Source organism: Ammodytes marinus, assembly GCF_949987685.1.
Source record: "Ammodytes marinus genome assembly, chromosome: 11".
In the NCBI taxonomy this organism is placed as follows: Eukaryota; Metazoa; Chordata; class Actinopteri; order Uranoscopiformes; family Ammodytidae; genus Ammodytes; species Ammodytes marinus.
The window spans coordinates 24,679,440-24,698,629 of NC_137215.1; the positions used below are offsets into that span (position 1 = coordinate 24,679,440).

General features: G+C 40.3%; 1 protein-coding gene across 1 annotated transcript in view; it reads right to left on the reverse strand.

The window, feature by feature from the left end:
• Positions 1 to 18,225, reverse strand: part of inpp5a (inositol polyphosphate-5-phosphatase A) — a 150,300-nt gene extending 132,075 nt beyond the window's left edge. The window contains exon 1 of the mRNA XM_080036224.1: positions 17,767 to 18,225. Coding sequence (XP_079892350.1) covers positions 17,767 to 17,844 — 78 coding nt within the window. The 5' untranslated portion in view covers positions 17,845 to 18,225. The remainder of the gene's footprint in view (positions 1 to 17,766) is intronic.
• Positions 18,226 to 19,190: the final 965 nt, after the last annotated feature.

Sequence of the window (19,190 nt, forward strand, 5' to 3'; positions counted from 1 at the left end):
ACATGTGAGCACAAAGGACAGAAAAAGGTGACTCAGTCAAGACTAACACCCAATGTCCTGGACTTTGAACTTACAGTAGCCTCCCTTCCACTTAACCATCACCTTATCAGGAGATTCAAATTAATAGTCGCTTAGCACTAGCGACGAAGGAGACAAAGGTTTTGCATTTTGCTAAAAATTGAGCGTACACGTCTCAGACCTGCAAATGTTACTATGAATCTTGCATCCCTTAGTGATGGATTACAGGTGAACAACTGCACTGACCCACGCATCATGGCAGACAACCGCCTGAATGGCTTGTGGTGTGATGAGAAAAAGAGCAACACCTTGCTTATTTGGACGTAATAAAAGCCTGAGCCATAACCAATGAACGAACAAAAGGTCTGCGGCTGAGATGGAGCTCTGACTCAGAGATGCTGCTGTTGAGAACAGCGGGGCACACAGGCTTTTATTAAGTCGTGTTCGACCTTGCAGTGTTGTACAGATAGAAGCATCACTTGGACTAAACTTAACTGTGTAGCTGAAGATACTTGTCTTTTAAAACTTGAAGTAAACTGAAATAGTATAGTTTATAGGGGTGTAAGGGTCAATGGCACGCTGCCTGTAAAATGGATTCATGTTCCTGGAATCCATATCTTTGTATAGATAATAAAGATGTGCCACAGTTTTAACTCATTTTACAAGACAGGTGCACAAGCCAGATGCCAAACCATGTAAAACTGTGTACTATTTTGTGTCTGACAGTTTTATGTATTTTGGAGAGCTTTAAATAGCCTAAGTACATTCTTATATTCAGCCATACTATTTCAGTGGTACAGTGAGGGTGGATTGCATCTGCATCCCAACTAGCCGACTACGCAGGGCTTGTGCAGTAAACATACATTTGTGTAGGTTTTGTTACAATTTAACAAGCTCTCTATCCATCAGCCATACAAAGCGAATACCTATCATTTCTAAATGCTGAGAATAAGATGAATAAATGTGTCATTATTCACCGTGCAGTTGCCTTCCCTTTTTTAACTAGCCTTTCACAGGCCAAATTGGGTAATAAAAACCTGTGAAGCTTGTAATGTAGGGACGGTAACATCTGTTCAGCTTTATACACCAGCATCTGAGGGCTGGCCTGTCCCATGGAGCATGAGAGACAAACGGACACTTGTCTGAGTGAGCGCTGACAGACTGCAGGCAAATGGCCAGGGCAACCCTTCAGTCGAGTGTGTGTGTGTGTGTGTGTGTGTGTGTGTGTGTGTGTGTATCTACTTCCTCTGTGTCAATTCAATCGCCACTTAAAAATCACTGCTCGACACTCCACCTTTATTGTCCCGAATCTTCAGCTCTTTCATCAATGAAGCCCACCAAACCACAGGCACACTGACTGACACATGTCCAAATACGTGGCATACATGCAGATGGAAGAGTTGCTACTGAACAAAATGGCAAATAAAAAGGCAATTTGGAATGTGTCCCTTAGGGACCTTTGCCACGAAAAGCACTATAAAGATCATTACTAAGACAAAAAGTCAGGTCACAACTTTGACCTGAACATACCCCAATCCCTACTTGATTTATTGTCTCCTTTAACTTTTCCCACTGTTTTTGTCACTGGAAGAGGAAACTTGGGTGAGGCTCAATACTTAACTGTCACACAGTTTCCCCGGCCAGGGACCATTGGATCTTTTTTCCTGCAGCACCATGAAGAAATAATAGGATGTCTCAGACAAAGATAAACTTGTGGTTGACGTCTATATATAGCTGCCAGAAGAGAAGGCAGAAGAGGTGGAGAGACGAGGGAGGGTCCGCATTGTTTGAGCTGTCCGCAGTGGAAACTTTACTGTCGGCAGTGGAAGACCAAGTGATAACCCTCCACAAAGGCCAGCTGGGCGATAAGGCAGTGAGCGGGACCACACACGTACACACTACACTGTGAAAACACACACATATGTGCTGGAAAACTAGCAAAGGCCCAGTGGCAATTTCAGAAACAAAGGGAGAAAATCAGCAGGGAGTGATTATACGCCCACCAAACTGTTGACAATTCAGACACATCACCACGGGTGACAATAGCGGGGCAGTAAACTTGGGAGCTTAGAACTGTGATGATCACTATTACTGAACGTTATCCTGATTCCTATATCAATACCGGCTGACGAATGTTTTGCCTTTTCACTTTTTTAACCGATTTCTATAAAAATCAAATCCCTTGTTTACTTGATTCTGAAAAAAATGTTGACTGTTACTGTTGTCGTTATTTTCTAATATTTCTTTTTTTCAGAGAAGTATTTCAACTTCATGAATTCTATTTAGCTGCTTCAGTTTATGGGTTCTGACATTGTGCGTGCTGACTCACTGTCATGTCTTACTGTGACACTGGAATTGATATGATTTCTAACACCTGTGCTTCACCTGTTTTCTAATGGGGCCAACAATTTGAATGAAAAGCCTCATAGTTGCTGTAACTATTATGCAACAGTGCTTAGAGGAAAAGCGATTGCACACCTCAACTAAAATCAAGGAAGGTGGGTTCCTTAAGGAGATATCTTGGGCTGATTACATTCAGTGCTGCGAATGCCATGTTCAGTATCTTGAAAATAAATAATACATCTGTCATAAATCATGACAGAATAATCAATAAATTAGAAAGGTATGGTATCAGGGGGGTTGTATTAAACTGGCTGAGGAGCTATTTACAGAACAGGCAACAGTTTGTGAAGATGGGTGAACATATGTCATCTTGTTTGGACATTGCTTGTGGGGTCCCCCAGGGGTCAGTATTAGGGCCAATTCTTTTTATTCTCTACATTAAAGAGGACCTATGATGCTTTTTGACTTTTATGACCTATAAACGTTGTTATGATGATTCATAGTCATGCTTAACCATACTAAATTATCAAATAATGACTTACATGCATTTCGACGTATTCCCTGCTGACCGTCTGGGGTGTCTGTGCAGAGCACTAAACACTATTCTAGCCAGTCGAGAAGTCACGTCTGCAAAGCGGTCTACCCTTTCATAATTCGTGACGTCGCATAAAAATTTGTGACGTGACCACGCGGATGTTTCCATGTATGGTAATGCTGTCACTTCCCTGTTCGCGTCTGCCTCGCGCCATTATAGGTCCATGCTCGCGCTTCCCGCCACTGAAAGTGTTCCGGAAGGAAGGTAACCAATCACAACGGAGTGGGGTTTGCAAGAGGGGAGGGAGGGTAGCGGAGATGGCCGATGCACAGGCGGAGGGAGCGGAGATTGCCGAAGCACACACACTCAAGTGTTGACAGGACGTGCTGGATCGCCAAAATAAGAGAAAGAGCTTCCCGAAAATCTACATAGTTTTTTGTGATGTGATTCGTGTCAGGTTGCTCTATAGCAGTGTAAAACAAGAAATTAAGACCAGAAAAGTAGTATAATAGGTCCTCTTTAATGATATATGCAAAACATCAAAGATTTTACAATTCGTGTTATTTGCAGACAACACTAATATTTTTTGTACGGGAGAGGACTTGCAGCAGCTTCTGGAGTTAATTACAACTGAAATGAGCAAATTAAAAAAGTGGTTTGACAATAATAAATTGTCATTGAATCTAAGTAAAACAAAAATCATGTTGTTTGGAAATTGTAATTTAAATAATGACGTAAATGTTAAGATTGACGGTGTTAATATTGAAAGAGTGTATGTAAATAAATTCCTTGGTGTGACAATAGACCATAAGCTCAGCTGGAAACCTCACATAAAACATGTTAAATCTAAACTGTCACGAAGCATCTTAGTCCTGTGTAAAGCAAAGCATATATTGGATCAAAAATCATTGCATATTCTTTACTGCTCAATGATCCTACCTTATTTAAATTACTGTGTGGAGGTCTGGGGGACCACTTACAAAAGCTCACTGCTACCATTAGTCACATTACAAAAACGAGCCATAAGAATAATCAATAAAGCTGGATATTATGATCACACCAACCTCCTCTTTTTACATTCCCGTATCATAAAGTTCAATGACCTGGTTGAATATCAAGTTGCACAAATCATGTTCAAAGCTAGAAATAAACTACTATCAGGTAACATTCAAAAACTTTTCTTTGACCGAGAGGGGGGTTACAATTTGAGGCAACAGTTAAACTTTAAGACACTGGCTGTACGCATGACTTTAAAAAGTCATTGCATCTCAATTGGGGGTGTGAAACTGTGGAATGGGATGAGCATGGAGCTAAAGCAATGTCCAAACATGATCCAGTTTAAAAAAAGGTTCAAAGCAATGATTTTCAAAAGGTACAAGGATGAGGGTGAGAAGTAAGAAGGAAATTGTGAATAAATAGATAAATAATAAATAATAATAATATATTATATAATAATATATATATATACTGATTGTATAGATATGTATGTAGATATGGATATATTGATTGTTTATAAATATAATTATAGATATATGCATTGTATAAATATATAACATATAAAAAAATCATAGTATATTAAGTTGTATGTATGTATAGATCGCAAATTGTATAGAGATTATATGGATTACATGAAGCGAATATAATAAATATTTTTATTTTTTTATATATTTTTATTTTTATTTTTTTACTATGGAAAAGGGGTAGGATTAAATAAGTGTATACTTCTTCCTGCTCCTTTTCGGGCATGTCACATCAATACAGATTATTATTTCTATTTTTTTTTATTTTTGTGAAGTCTTTTAAACGTAAATTTTGTTTGTTGTATTTTTGTGCTTTTCATTTAGTTTTGTATTGTTTTTTATATGTCTGAAATAAAATAAAATTAAATTAAATTAAATGGAGTGTGCCTTCATTTCCTCCAGAGGTGAAGCTGAGAGTGGGAGGACTAATGATGCAGTAATCAAAGCAGGCCCCAAGCTCCAACACAACTGCAGCCTGCTGAGGAGTAACACTCAATTATCCCTCCTTTTGCAGCTGGCCCTCTATTTGCATCTGAGGCAAGAAAACAGCATGAGCATTCTGAATACAGCACGACAAGTGACCAGCAACAGCCACACAACACATTTTACATTTTGCTGAATAGTACACATGTACAGTCAGTCTTCCTCTCTTTGTAAGAGATACAAGCATAATAGGTGCAAAGCTGAAACTCTCTGGAGCACCATGGGACATTTAACAGAAGCTACCAAGCAATGTCTGTAGTGATGGAAGGCCAGAGGGTGTGTGTGTGTGTGTGTGTGTGTGTGTGTGTGTGTGTGTGTGTGTGTGTGTGTGTGTGTGTGTGTGTGTGTGTGTGTGTTTCAAGTATTGTACGCCTTACATCTTGGCTTGCCTTAAATGGGAACCAGAGGGTGTCATACAGTCAAATACTAATGTTCATTGGGAGGGAGTTTTCCATTATGGCTTAGCAAGTTTTTGAGAAGAACCAGACGCCCTTGAGATTGATGGAAGATCTGCTTCAGAGCAACACTCTGATTGATCAATGTGCACGCTTTTTTATTTCACAAAAAGCTTGTGTTCGTGACCAAGTCATAGCTGATTATTATAGAAGCATGTAGTAATGCCATCCAGGTGATCTGAATAACTGCATGAGTGAGCGGCGAGAGGAAAAGTGTAGTCATCATGAGCGTAGTTCAGTACCAGGCTCTGCTTAATGCCTTGGCCAGACCAGCTCCTACTTTTTCAGCCCGGGGGCCAACTGTCAAAAGAAAACAATGGCCTTAACTGGGAAATATTCACCCACCGACTCTACGCGGACCAGAGACAATAAGCACTCACCATCAAAGGCTTAGGGTTAAATAAACAACCCGTCCCGCTGAGAATGTGAGGCCGAGCTGTGAATGGGAAAAAGATGAAGGCAACTGGTGAGTGTAGAGGTCTCTGCGGGGGTTACAGGGAGTGAGGAGAGAGACACAGCTGGAGAAGCCTCTTTCTCTGGATTTAATAAACCAGCACAGAAAACGCAGTAGATGCAAATAAGGTTTACATTAGGAGGAAAGTCTTCAGGCTAAGTAAGACTTTCCCCAATCGTAAGAAACTGACATTTGTGGCCCAACCCGCTAAACAACTTCATCACAGCACACCAGAGTAGGACCTGACATGTAATGCTCAGCAAAGATGACTGGTTATAATTTCAACTGCAAACCAAGAAGCTTTTTCCCATGTTACTCATACGATTCTTACATCACGGCTCTGGTTCTGTTAACAGTATACGTGAGACAGTAGCACAGAACCAGATGCCAAACCTTGTAAACTCATGTTCTATTCTAACAGTTTTATGCTGATACATGCATAACTGTTCATGTAAATGAGGTGCAGCAGGGCCAGACTTCTCTCAACAAGAAAAAGAGGGATGCTATTGAGTGGATGTGTTGCTTCAGATACCAGAAACAATAAAATACGATCATCCAGGACGTCCAGTTTGAGTAACAGGTCAAATTCTGAAGATTTATTTACTACACTCAATGACAGGAATTAAAGCTTTGGAACTATGGTGGTGGTAATTATTCTATCTCTTTATTGCGACGATGAGGTAAACAGTAGAAATACAGCGCCCTTGTTACATTGTAATCCACCTGGAACGTCGCTTGTAAATATTTGATTGTACGACGTCGTTTGCCTTATAATCATCAAATTGTGGGTTAGTTTCATGCTTTTTCCAGAGCCCTCTGTGTTGGAACCCCCACAGCCTAACTGGACTGGGCACATTCAAATGTGTGAGAGGGGGAGTCTTTCACGCAGACCTACTGTCACTCAGAACAGAACTTCTTCACCTTTGGAAAAAGCCAGGCTAGCTGTTTCCTCCTCCTTCCAGTATTGATTGTAAGTTACGCTTGTTGTCTTCTGGCTGTGGCTTAAAGCAAACGGATTCTCGTCTAACTCTCTTTCGTAAAAGTGACTAATGTCCTTTAAATTCAGAAAAAGTCCAGTCTGCAAAACTATCCCTACCATTTATCCACTCTGTCAAGATACTGCGACCAAACCCTGCAGCCGCTGGTGATAAGAGCTCTGCTGTGTAAAGTCAAGCAGAGCAGGGAGGACCCATATCGCTAGGTCCTGCTTCTGCGACAGCCATGGCTCCTATATTTCAGAGGTTTGGCTTCTATGGAGATGAAAGAGGTACAAGCACTTTCAGTCGTCCAGTTTGTGTGTCTCCCCGACAGACACAGTGGCTAAGGAAAAACACCGTAGGACGAAGAGAAGAGAACGTGCATGTAACAACCACAGAAAGAGGTGTAAAACTGACATCAGAACAGACCCTATGTAAGTGAAGTGGATCACAGATAAAGCATTAACTGGGCAGAAGAAGGCCTGCTGTTGCTAAGCGAGCTCTTTGGGTTTACACAAAGAAATTGAGCCAAATTCCTTTGATAAACAGCGCTGAAGCAAGCTCAACTACTGCACATGAACTGCGCCCAGATTCCAGGTATAAATACCAACAGGCATAGCGTTAAAAACATAAACCAGATTATCAAACTATAACAACATATGTGTTCTCAGAGAAACTCATAGCTCTGGTTTGGTTCCCACATTGTCAGCCTCCACAGAAGGAGAATTCGAAAAAACTAAAAACAGTGTTCAAGAAGCTGTGAGCTCCAACCACATTGGTATGAGAACAGAGTCAAAAGGTCATTCTACGGAAGAGAATTTGGGCAACTGTAGAGAAAAAAAATTATACACTTTTTTTGAGGACTTACATCCTCTAACAACGAAAGTACTTTTAAGCCAGGCATGTCTGTACATGGAGGACTAGTTTGGGAAATCCACACTGTAAATTCTGTCTGGGAACTGAGACAGGTAGACCACCTTGATTGATTGATTGATTGATTGATTGTCTTTATTTCGAACATGCAATAAAAAAAATAGATGAATAAATAACAAACAAACAAAAGCAAAACAAAGAAATAGAATTAAAAAAAGCAAAAGAAAAACAGACATGCTCGAAAGGGGGTAGGAGGAAGTAAAAAACTTATCTAGTCCTACCCCTTAACAGATCAATTTTGCTTGGATAGATTATGTTATTAGCATGTCAGTATAATAAAAAGCTATAATAATGCATATATACATGAGTACCGAATCATTTTGTGCATATATATATATATACATACACATACATACATACACACACACATATACATATATATAATAAACAATCATATATATATATACTATAAACTATTTATATTACATTATAAATACCCATACATGTATATTGTAAGTTACTATACATATATAAATATTACAAATATAAATACAAATACCATGTATTCTACAAAACTACAGTCTACATATGTCCATGTTATAAAGGCTTTTCTAAATTTCTGTACTTTGTGAAGATGATGTCTTTATATCTGTTTTTGAACTGTCTTATGTTTTGGCTTTTCTGTACTTCCACACTTAACTTATTCCACAATTTTACTCCGTAGATGCTGATACAGAAGCTCTTTTTCGTTGTGCGTGTGTGGTGGACCTTGAAGTTCAGCTGTCCCCTTAACTTATAACGTCCCTCCCTTTCAGAAAACATTGCCTGTATGTTTTTTGGTAGCATATAATTTCTGGCTTTGAAGATTATTTGGGCAGTTTTGAATTCAACCAGATCAGGAAATTTGAGAGTTTTGGACTGTATGAATAGTTGATTAGTATGTTCATGATAATTTACATTATGGATTATTCTAATGGCTCGCTTCTGAAGAATATACAACGGTTGTAAAGAGCTTTTGTATGTGTTTCCCCAGATTTCTGAACAGTAATACAAATATGGTAATATTAATGAGTTATAAAGAATATGGAGTGATTTATTATTCAGGAAGTGCTTAGCTTTGGACAGGACTGAAATGCTTCTTGATAGTTTGGTTTGTATGTGTTTTATATGAGGTTTCCAGCAAATTCTGTCGTCAATGATTACCCCCAGAAATTTGTTTTCATATACCCTTTCTAAGTTTACACCCTCTATTTGTACCTCAATGTTTTCTGATTTTTTACAGTTTCCAAATATCATAATTTTAGTTTTATTTAGGTTTAGAGATAACTTATTTCTGTCAAACCATTTTTTTAGTTTGCTAATCTCTGCGGTCAATGTGGACAGAAGTTGCTGCAAATTTTCCCCAGAAACCAGTATATTTGTGTCATCCGCAAAAAGTATAAATTTTAGAGATTTCGATACATTGCAAATATCATTGATGTACAAGTTAAATAACAGTGGTCCCAGCACTGACCCCTGCGGAACCCCACACACGATGTCCAAGCATTCTGACTTAAATCCATCCATCATCACAAATTGTTGCCTTCTCTCTAAATAGCTCCTCACCCAATTCAAAACTACCCCCCGGATCCCATATTGTTCCAGTTTTGTAATTAATATATTGTGATTTATAGTATCAAATGCTTTTTTTAAGTCTATAAATGTCCCGATCGCAAATTTCTTATTGTCCGTGAAGTTAGTGATTTCTTCTGTGAGTTCTGTTAAGGCTAGTGCTGTTGACCGGTTTGCTCTGAATCCATATTGACTGTCGGTGAGTAATTTGTATTTTATTGAATTTGCATAATCTGTCTTTAAATAGTTTTTCAAGAATTTTGGAGAATTGTGGGAGCAGAGAGATTGGCCTATAATTTGTGAAGTGGTGTTTATTGCCAGTTTTGTACATCGGTATGACTTTGGCTGTTTTCATTTTATTAGGAAATTGTCCAGTTTGGAATGACAGGTTACAGATGTGTGCTAATGGTCTAGAGATACCCTTAATTACCCTTTTAACAGTTTTTATGTCAATGTCATCACAATCAATGGAAGTTTTGTTTTTGCATTTGTTTACAACATCTATAATTTCTTTCTCAAGAACAGGATTGAGGTACATTGAGCTGCTGTTTTTCTTAATAGGTGTATCATCATGAGCTAAAGTATCTGTCATAGGTACCTTCAGGTAACTCCTTGACGAATATCAACTATCATTCAGCAGATGTGGAGATGGCTGCTGCTGAAGCCTCATGGCCCGGACATCTACTAATAATGCACCATCGCAACACCGCAGTTACATTGATGCACTGTGGGTCTGATATTTGACCATCTAATCTTAATCTTTGTTTATGAGGGGAGAGTGCCTTTTCATAACCCCGTTACTCAGGTAACAGTTTGTGTTGATGCATGTAAATGTCATAAAGTTAACTGGTTGGAATAACCCAGTTATAGTCCATTCATTAGAAAGCTTTCCGAGCTGCTACACTTACGTAAACGATAGACAAGTGAGTGTTGGCTCGGAAACTTTTGCCACAGTGTGGTCTTTGGTGTCTGTGAAGATCAGACCACACGATATTTTTATGACAACAAAAATAAGCAGCAAGCAATACGAAGAAATACACTTATTGAGAAGTTTAGAGCTCATAAACATCAGTCATAAACATATTGTGTCTGCTTTTTATGAGCTTTGTAAACTACAATGGCTATTGCAACAAAGATACAAAGTGACCAAATTAAATGTCTGATAAAAAATTATGAAAGACATTTGCTGCTTCCTCATCGGTGGGACGGGTAGAGTGGGGTGGTGGGGGTCCCTCTCTGGTTTTCCCATCCAGGATAATTATGGCTATTGGAGTGAACCCAAGCTTCCCTTGCTGTTGGTGGACACTCCCACCCTTATCCCAGTTCCTTATCTGGGTCCGATGGGGCCTGGCTATTCATTGTCCCGCTCTGCTCGCACAAACATTGTCAAATCCTCCTGAGCAGGGGTTCAATGAACTCTGCGGGGGGAAAAAGATGGCCGTGTCGAACCATTGCAATGTCCCCGTCTCGTGTGAGATACCACTGAGGCTGGTCCGTCTTCAGATTCACACGTATGGCTGTGAGTGCGTCATTGCCCCTGAGGGACCCCCACTATAAAAAAACCTTCCTGTCTGGTTCAGTGAGTGACTGCTTATTTTGCCTGGTAAGATCAACAGCAGACAGGGGCGGAGTGGGGGTTGATCGTGCTGCACTCACTAGCATCATGATCATGTTGCACACCTCTGTTGGTTTGGGCCTGAGCAGGGCACGGTGACCAGATACGGTTCAGGGGAAAGTAATAATAATAAGCTGCCCGCATCACTGAGCTTCTTTGTAGTTTCTTTGTAGGTACTGTGATTCTCCCCCCGACATCATGTTCTCAGGATTCAATCAATTAATCAAAATAAGAGTAACCATACAGAGGAGACAAGCTCTCCTGAGCAAGAAGGCTTGCTAATTAAAAGCTAAGACCCTGTTGGTTCAATTGCTACAATGACGAAAATATGTAGTTGCATTGAGTCAAGTCTCATTAATGTCTGCAAACATTTCCTATATTGTGGAACAGTTTGAGTATGAATAACGCTGAATAAAACTGCACTCTGCAGCCCTACATTTCCCTCAAAGGTCAGCCCTATTAGGATGGCTTGCTATTGGTCACTCACATGCGTCAAGTAACTCAAAAAGGTAATGGAAATATTTGAATTGAATCTTGTGGTTTCCCCACATAATTTCAGATTAATGGTACAAATAGGAAAACCAAAATGGCCATTGCAAAAGTAGCCTGTAATTAAGGTGACGAGGTCAAAGGACAGTAAGCTATTATTTAGCCTTACCACCACCACACCATGTTGTTCATTTTACAGAAGCTAACTTGTTGGCTGATGTCACAGCTGCAACAAATCAGTTAGTCTGGCAATCCTTCATGAGAGCGTCGGGGTGATGCAGACAATGGGGCTTACATCTTCTTTTACCGTTGGTGACAGGATCTGTTCAGAGTAGCCCTTAGCTACAAGGCTTTCCTTTAACAACTGGAACACCATCGTACTCTGCCATGGCAACATCTTTCCACTTCTGAAATGAGGTTTTAATACAAAAGATCGTATGTGAAATGTGTAAAGCACAATAAGCCTGTCGAACTCATGCACATAATGTGTCATGCAAGGTATAAAGCTAAAAATTTTGCAAAATCATTGAATGATAAAGAATATGGGTGATATTTTTGGATATGAAAACTTAGCATATTCATAAAAGTTGTACTAAAATCAAAGCAATACTTAAATAAGACGTACCATTATTGTTGTTATATAAACCATCTCAAATACAATCGGATAATGTTCAACATGTATTTCATTATAATGAATTGAGGAATATTTTGTACTTCAGATCTTGTGTTTTCGTTGCCTGCAGGTGGCAACTTTCAGCTCCTTTCCTTTTGAAATTCTTATTCCGTGTTATGACAGGATTGAGGAGGGCAGAGCAGGGAGAACACTGAAATAGCATCATCTGATCTTTCTTTCATAAACTTTTCCACTCCTGCAGCAACACACTGGGACAGGCTTTGGCAAGGGAAGTAACACAAAGTCGAGCAGTCAGATGAAGTATTTAGTCACAGTAGTCTCTGAAGCTCCAGCTTTCTCCTCTTAAGACTCTTCTTACAAAATCTGGAGAGAACATGAAGGGCTGGACATGAAGTAAAGTCTTAATATTAAGAATTAATCCATTTCCACATAGTGAACTCCCTCCATTTCAACCCCTTATCAACACAGCATCACGTGGTGTATCACACGCATGCACTATACTATTGCCAGCATTATAAATACACATTACCAATGCTCAATAACATTATTCAGTTAGAGAATTCACTACCATCAGCCATGTGACAAGCAGCTAAATATAGTTGCCAGGGTCTACTGCTGTAACATCTTTACACTCCTCCTTACCACTAATGAGAGCCAGAGGAGTAAGTTCGCATAACAAAGACCTCTCAAAACACTGTACAATAGTCATAGCAGACAAAGTAATGGGAGCAGTATATTCATGGCTTCCAGGTTTGAGTCAGGCAGGAATATTTTCCAGCTCTGTTCTATCTTTGGTGTTGTAAATATGCCAGCTCAGTGGGGTCGGGGCTACGATAGCCTGAGCTAATGAACTGTCAGCGGACAGGAGAGGCAGAAACAGGAGAGACGTGATGAAAAATAAGTTGGAAGACCAAACTCACAAGGGATGGCTATTCATAGAAAGTCTATTGCATCACAATACGGTCATCTTGGCTTTGCAGCTAAAAGGTGCCTCTGTAATCAAAAACAGAGTGGTTTTAATCAAAGGAAAACCACAGCCAGTGCCTGGTGTTTGCTGCAATGAGGGCACTAGAGGAGAATGTGGGAGCCATCATTAGGATAATATGAATCTAGAGGAGTCTACCCACGTATCCTTTGAGAGCAGAGCTACTCATCGGATTACATCCTGAGCAATGGCAGATGGCTAGAGAGGTGGCATCGGTCTGTCAAACCCCTGTCACTAATGAACTATAGAAAATATCCCGGGAATCTGAACCGGAGGAAGTGAGGATCTACCTATTCACACATACTGTACACACAGGAGATTGTCCGGCTCCACATAGCCTATGTTACAAATAGTCCGGGTAATTTGGGAGAGGGGCGGCGACTTGTGCGACTATTTCTGCATCTGCCCGAATCTCCAGTTTGCAGAATTTTTTTGTTGTTGTCATTGTTAAATGAAAACTTCAGCCTCAGATATTTGTAAATGACTGGTCATGAGTTAGTTGCACAACATACAATGGGAGATAGGACTTGGGGGCCACCCAGATAAGGTCTGAGAATGTGTTCACATATTCAGCTCACTCGGGTCAACTCTGATTAACACATAGAGTCACAGTGCATGTGTGAAACCGGCTTCATTTCATTATCTGTATTGGATTGGACTGAGATTTCCAATAGAAAGTCTCCAAAAGCCATGATATAATCTCTCAGTTACTGTCAGCAGGTCAGATGTGGTCACATCCAGACATCACATGGTGGACACACGAATCCCAACAAGATTGTTTTCTCTGGACCGCACAATAGTGGGAAAGTTTACTTTGTGGTACAGTTTATTTAGCTTCAAACTGAACAAATGCAAGCAAATCCAGGTTGTTGGTTGATGGGACATATGAAACCAGCTTGATTCCAGGCATTGCGTCATAAGTAAAACCTGGTTGACATCTACACAGGCACAGGCTTGTCTAGAATATATTTTATCCAGGTTGGTAATAGGTGGCGACTCGTAATCAATGTTGGTTGTTCAAGTGTGATTTTCAGTGGCCAAACTTTACATTATGGGGTGGTTTCCCGTAACCGGTTTGTTGGCACAGTAGATTTACTTTCACACTTCAAGAACTATACCTCCATCCTTTTTTCAAAACAAAATCTCACAGTGCTGTTATTTGGTGACACCCATGTCTACCCAGCAGCACAGTCTCCACCTGTTTAAACACACTGATACTTTAAAGGAGACACTGCAGGGCTCTTCAAATATGTTTGTTGAGAATATGCCCACATACACTGGCACACGGTTCCAGTTAAGTAATGTAAGGAGGACTCTACTGCATCAACAGCTGTGTCTGGACTTTACATCCGCGCAACAGCCTTGTTGTTAAAGTAGCACACAGTAAAAGGAACTCCTGGATGAAGAAAGCCGTTTTCATTCATCTATTCACTGACTATCTTTGAACCCTATACTCATGTAATGGCCATTAACAGGCATGGAAACTGTGACAACAGTTGGCAACTAAGCAGAATCAGTGTTTGGCTTCGTCTGTGCTGATATTTTTACTTCAGGACGATTTTGGATCAGCAATCCCGCGGGACCCATGGGGATTCCCCTAGTGTTTTCCCAATGTGTATTCAGGATGGGAACGGATAATAAACCCAAGCCTTGGGGGAGAAGATATCCTAATTAGGCTTGGGAGGACATAAAGCATAAATGTAGGATAATGTATGTTCAAGCTTTGTCGTCCCTCTAACAGTTTCAACACAAGGTCACAATGTAATATTCTTTGCTCAACAGTTTTCAAATGGCAGTAGTACAAGTGATGGGGATAATAATATTTGAACATTTAAAACTAAAAGGCACTGTCCAGCGAAGGATCAGCAATTCTCAACATGAAGCAGGGTGAAGGCTGCTAAGTGATGATAAAGGGACAGGTTTAGATGGGAATCATTAAATAAAGACTGAAAAGAATGGGGAAGAAAATTCCTGTTGAGTGTGTGGTGTGTCACATGAACAACGCAGTGTTTCCTCTTGTCTTACAGGTACATCTGAGTGGCTGATCTATTTACTCCAGTTACCTTTAACACTAAACCCTACAATGTTTGGACTGGCTGGTTAAATAATTGAAAAGTAAAATAGCAAACAGAGCTTTATCTTACACACACAAAGTGAACATGTCAAACATGGGAGAAACCAAGGTGGCGCCATAATTTATAATTAATTAATAACACCAACAAGGGAAAATATTTAGCTTTAGATATTCAAACAATAACTGAGTCAGGGAGAATTAAAATGGATCAAATGACACAATGAGACTGATCAGCAGAAAAGCCATTTTATCTTCAACACCACAGTTGATTAGAGATTATTTTCCATATGAATTGGTACCACAAATTCAGAAAAATACTGTTGCGAGTCTTATGTCTAAGACAGCATCTTGGAACAACAGCAGTGTGTGGTTTTAAAAGGTTGAAGAAGGCTCTTAGGCACAGAAGGATGCTTTTTTTCAGTAATTGGAAATAAAAGTTTCTGTTCCACTTAAACTGTGCAGATAAAAATAAATTCAAAGTGCATGTGAAGTTCAATCAGTTATTGACTAGCCGCAGTAAAGTGTAATGTTATACCTATTTTACCTCATGTCTATAGTTCCTACCTATTATACAATGGACTGGAGACAAGTTCACAGAAAGTATGCAGCGATAAAGCCAGACTTAGTAACGTTTTGCTCAACAGCTGGTAGTACTGCCTCAATGGCTGATTAAAGGTGAATTGCTAAACATAGTGCAACAATATCAGAACTAGAGAAGTGTAACAAAGTCAGCAATATCTGTAAGATAGCATTATTTATTAGAATTTGCTAATATTATTACCATAAGCTAATAGTGACTTTAAAAAGTTAATTATCATGCAACTATACAACGGCGGCACACTCTGTTTTGAAAGGATGATTATTACAGTCAAACACATCAAAAGGTCAGGATGTGGAGGATATTTTTGACATGCTATTTGCATGACATGCTACTTTGATCTCATAACATGAGATAGAAAGTACAATAAAAATGTGAGATATCTACTAGCTAATAAAAAAAAAACTGAAGTCAGTGGGGATTTATTGATAAAAAATTGTGTTTTAGAGCGCCACTCCTTGTTCAAACACCACAGCCTTTTAAGGCTGTTAAAAGTGCGCTTACAATCGTAATGGCCGTAAACACAGGACCGTGCAGCTATGTCGTGTCAGTTGTGAAGAGCAAAGGAAATATTGGTATTCAAAAACATATTTATGTTGTAGAATCAGGGGGATGAGCCACCAAAAGACAGAATCTCCTCATCCTTAATGGACCGGATAGTGGAAACATTAAGAGCGGTACACAAAGACTTTATACAACTTATATTTAGCATAATAGGGGCCAAGTGGGGGGCCGAAAAACTGCAGACCATACATAGCCTCATATATGATTATTCCTAGAAGGAAACAAGCTCTAATGTGATTTTATGCTCAGTCTGTTAGAAGTCTGCTGGAGAAAAGAAAATACCACAGGACACTCAAAGGGGGCTGCTTGTGAGAGAGAAGCAGGCTATTTATAGGCTTTACTCCAGTGAGGCTCTTCCCCTCATGTTTGGGATCAGCTCTTCACACGGGCGGGAGGAGTTAGAAAGAGGGACTCTCTTATAGTCACAACACCGAAAAGTGACACGAGTGTTTGAACGTGTTTGAACATAAAGCATGCATAAAGTATAACTGTTACACTTTCCGCCATAATTAAAGTGCCATTAGGAACCAGACCAACAAAGCCATAAGCCATTTGCTATCGCTCAACAAGTGTCAGACCCTCCTTGGGAGGTCTGACACACCTATTTCTAACACTTTTGCTTTTAATTCAGCCAAGTTAAGCATGCGGCTTTTATCTAGAGTGAATATTTGAATGCTGCTTGTTCTCATAACAATGCAAATAGGATGTTGGTGAGTCAACAATCTTGTTCACCATCGCTGTTATACCCAATACTTCTTTCTGCTTTAGGAAATAACCTACCTACCTCTTGTTTGGTGAGATATGGCCCTGAAATTAATAAAAATAAATAACTAAAAGGTGTAAAACACAGCTACGGCATCTTAACTTAAGGGACAATTTGAGTAGATGGTAGGGAAGTAAGTACGATCTCCAGTGATGCAGTGGTCAACAAAAACACTCCTTTTGTTAACCAGTACAAGACAAGCAAACACATACTGGTAGACTTATAGTAGCATATGGTTTGTGGAACAAACATGCATGCAGTGCATTACTTTGTTATAGTGGCTGTGGTGCACACAAGCAATTTAACATCAGCCTGAAAGATGGGTAAACTGCTGCTGCATTGTCTGGTTATATAAATTGCAGGTTGGGTCATAGAAAATAACCATCAGGTCCATTACCATACTACAGCAGTAACAGGCTGCATACAGTAGCCTACAGATTACGATCATCACTCAATGTTTACCTAGTTGTCATTCATTAAGAAGACGGGAAGGAAAACGTGGCTCACAGCATGCATAGGATACTTAACCAATAAACACATAGCTAGCATGTGCGTTCTATGCTTATTATGGTTCTGGTTCTGAGAGGCCCATATCATATGTGTTTAAGAACGAGAGTATGAGGTGTGTGTAAACCCGCACGCGACTTGACACAGGAGTCGTGACCAGCTTGAGACGTTATTATGGCATAGGGCATGGCTAATTACAGTTGACAGTATGAAAAAGAAAACACAAACACCACTGACAGACAAGCGTGTTATCAATGGAGAAACTTACATCCTCGAACAAGGATCCGACATTGGCTGTCACCAGCAGTATCCCCGTGCCTTGTATTGCTGTCAGTTTTCCTGCCATAATTCTCTCTATCGCAGGTGGGTCGTACAGCGGACTTAATATGTTACAGAGGAGGAAAAAATAAACAAAAACAGAAGCCGCCGAATGTCTCACGATACTGGTTATAAGACTGGGAATTTGCAACTGGAGCCGGGGTTGAGGCGGCTCGGCGAGGGCATATTTTTCTCAGCAGTGGCCGTGCATCTACTAGGAGTTGCTTTGCAGTAGAAGGAGCTCCGTTGGCGGCGACGGCGGTTGGCGTGCGCGTGCTGCTTGCTTCTCGTGCTACTTCTCCACGTTCAGAGCCATCGCTGAAGTTTCCGTTTTAATCCACGGCGAGTGACTGCGGGCTCTGGTTCATTTCAGCGACGAGTGTTTTGCCTGGCTTTCGTGCAGTGTAAAAGTGTCCCTCCGAAAGCAGGACTCTCAGCCAGGACCATTGGCTTCACTGTTTAGAGAGGATAGGCTGGAGTCCTCCGCCGCTCTGACGTCACCGTGCCAATGGAAACACGGGGCTGTCTTAAAGGGCCAGTAAACACAGCGCCACTGCCTCGCGCTAACGACACGGCCTCTGTTATCGGACACCAACGGGCAACCCCATGGTAGGTGTGTGTGTGTGTGTGTGTGTGTGTGTGTGTGTGTGTGTGTGTGTGTGTGTGTGTGTGTGTGTGTGTGTGTGTGTGTGTGTGTGTGTGTGTGTGTGTGTGTGTGTGTGTGTGTGTGTGTGTGTGTGTCTTTCTCAGTTTGCCTGTCACCACAAATGCCTAATTAGCTGGCTTTTGGTGTGCAAACTATTTCCATTTGTCATGCCAGGACAATATATGGCTCCTTCATTAATCACACTTACACATTGGCGTATGGGCTAGGCGGCTAGCTACTTGTTTATTTCATGAATTGATGGAATGATTTGCATTAAAGGTCACCTCTTGTTCAAAATGCAATGTTCATGTTTTCAACATTAATATGGATCCCAAATGTGACTAGAGATTCCAGAAAGAATAATAAAAAACAAACAACCCTATCTCTTTTCCTCCAACTCCATCTATCTGAAAACTTCTGAAAACATTCTCTCCCCAGATACCACTGGATCTTACTGGCAGTCATTTGATTCATGACCAGTTAGAGCACTCTGGGATATATTGAAGGTGGAGCTTAGGGGCACTTTACACGACAACACGAAATGGTGCAAACGTGGAAAAATTCCAGCGGATGCACTATATCATGTACATGAAAACAACAAACGCACGCATGAAACCGCAAGTTTTTGAGATCACCTCCCAGGGAGGATTTTTTGGAAAACACAACAGTTTTGGTTTCTTGTAAACACCGAAACCATTTTCCCTGGTAACGCTGACGTCACGGCTCCA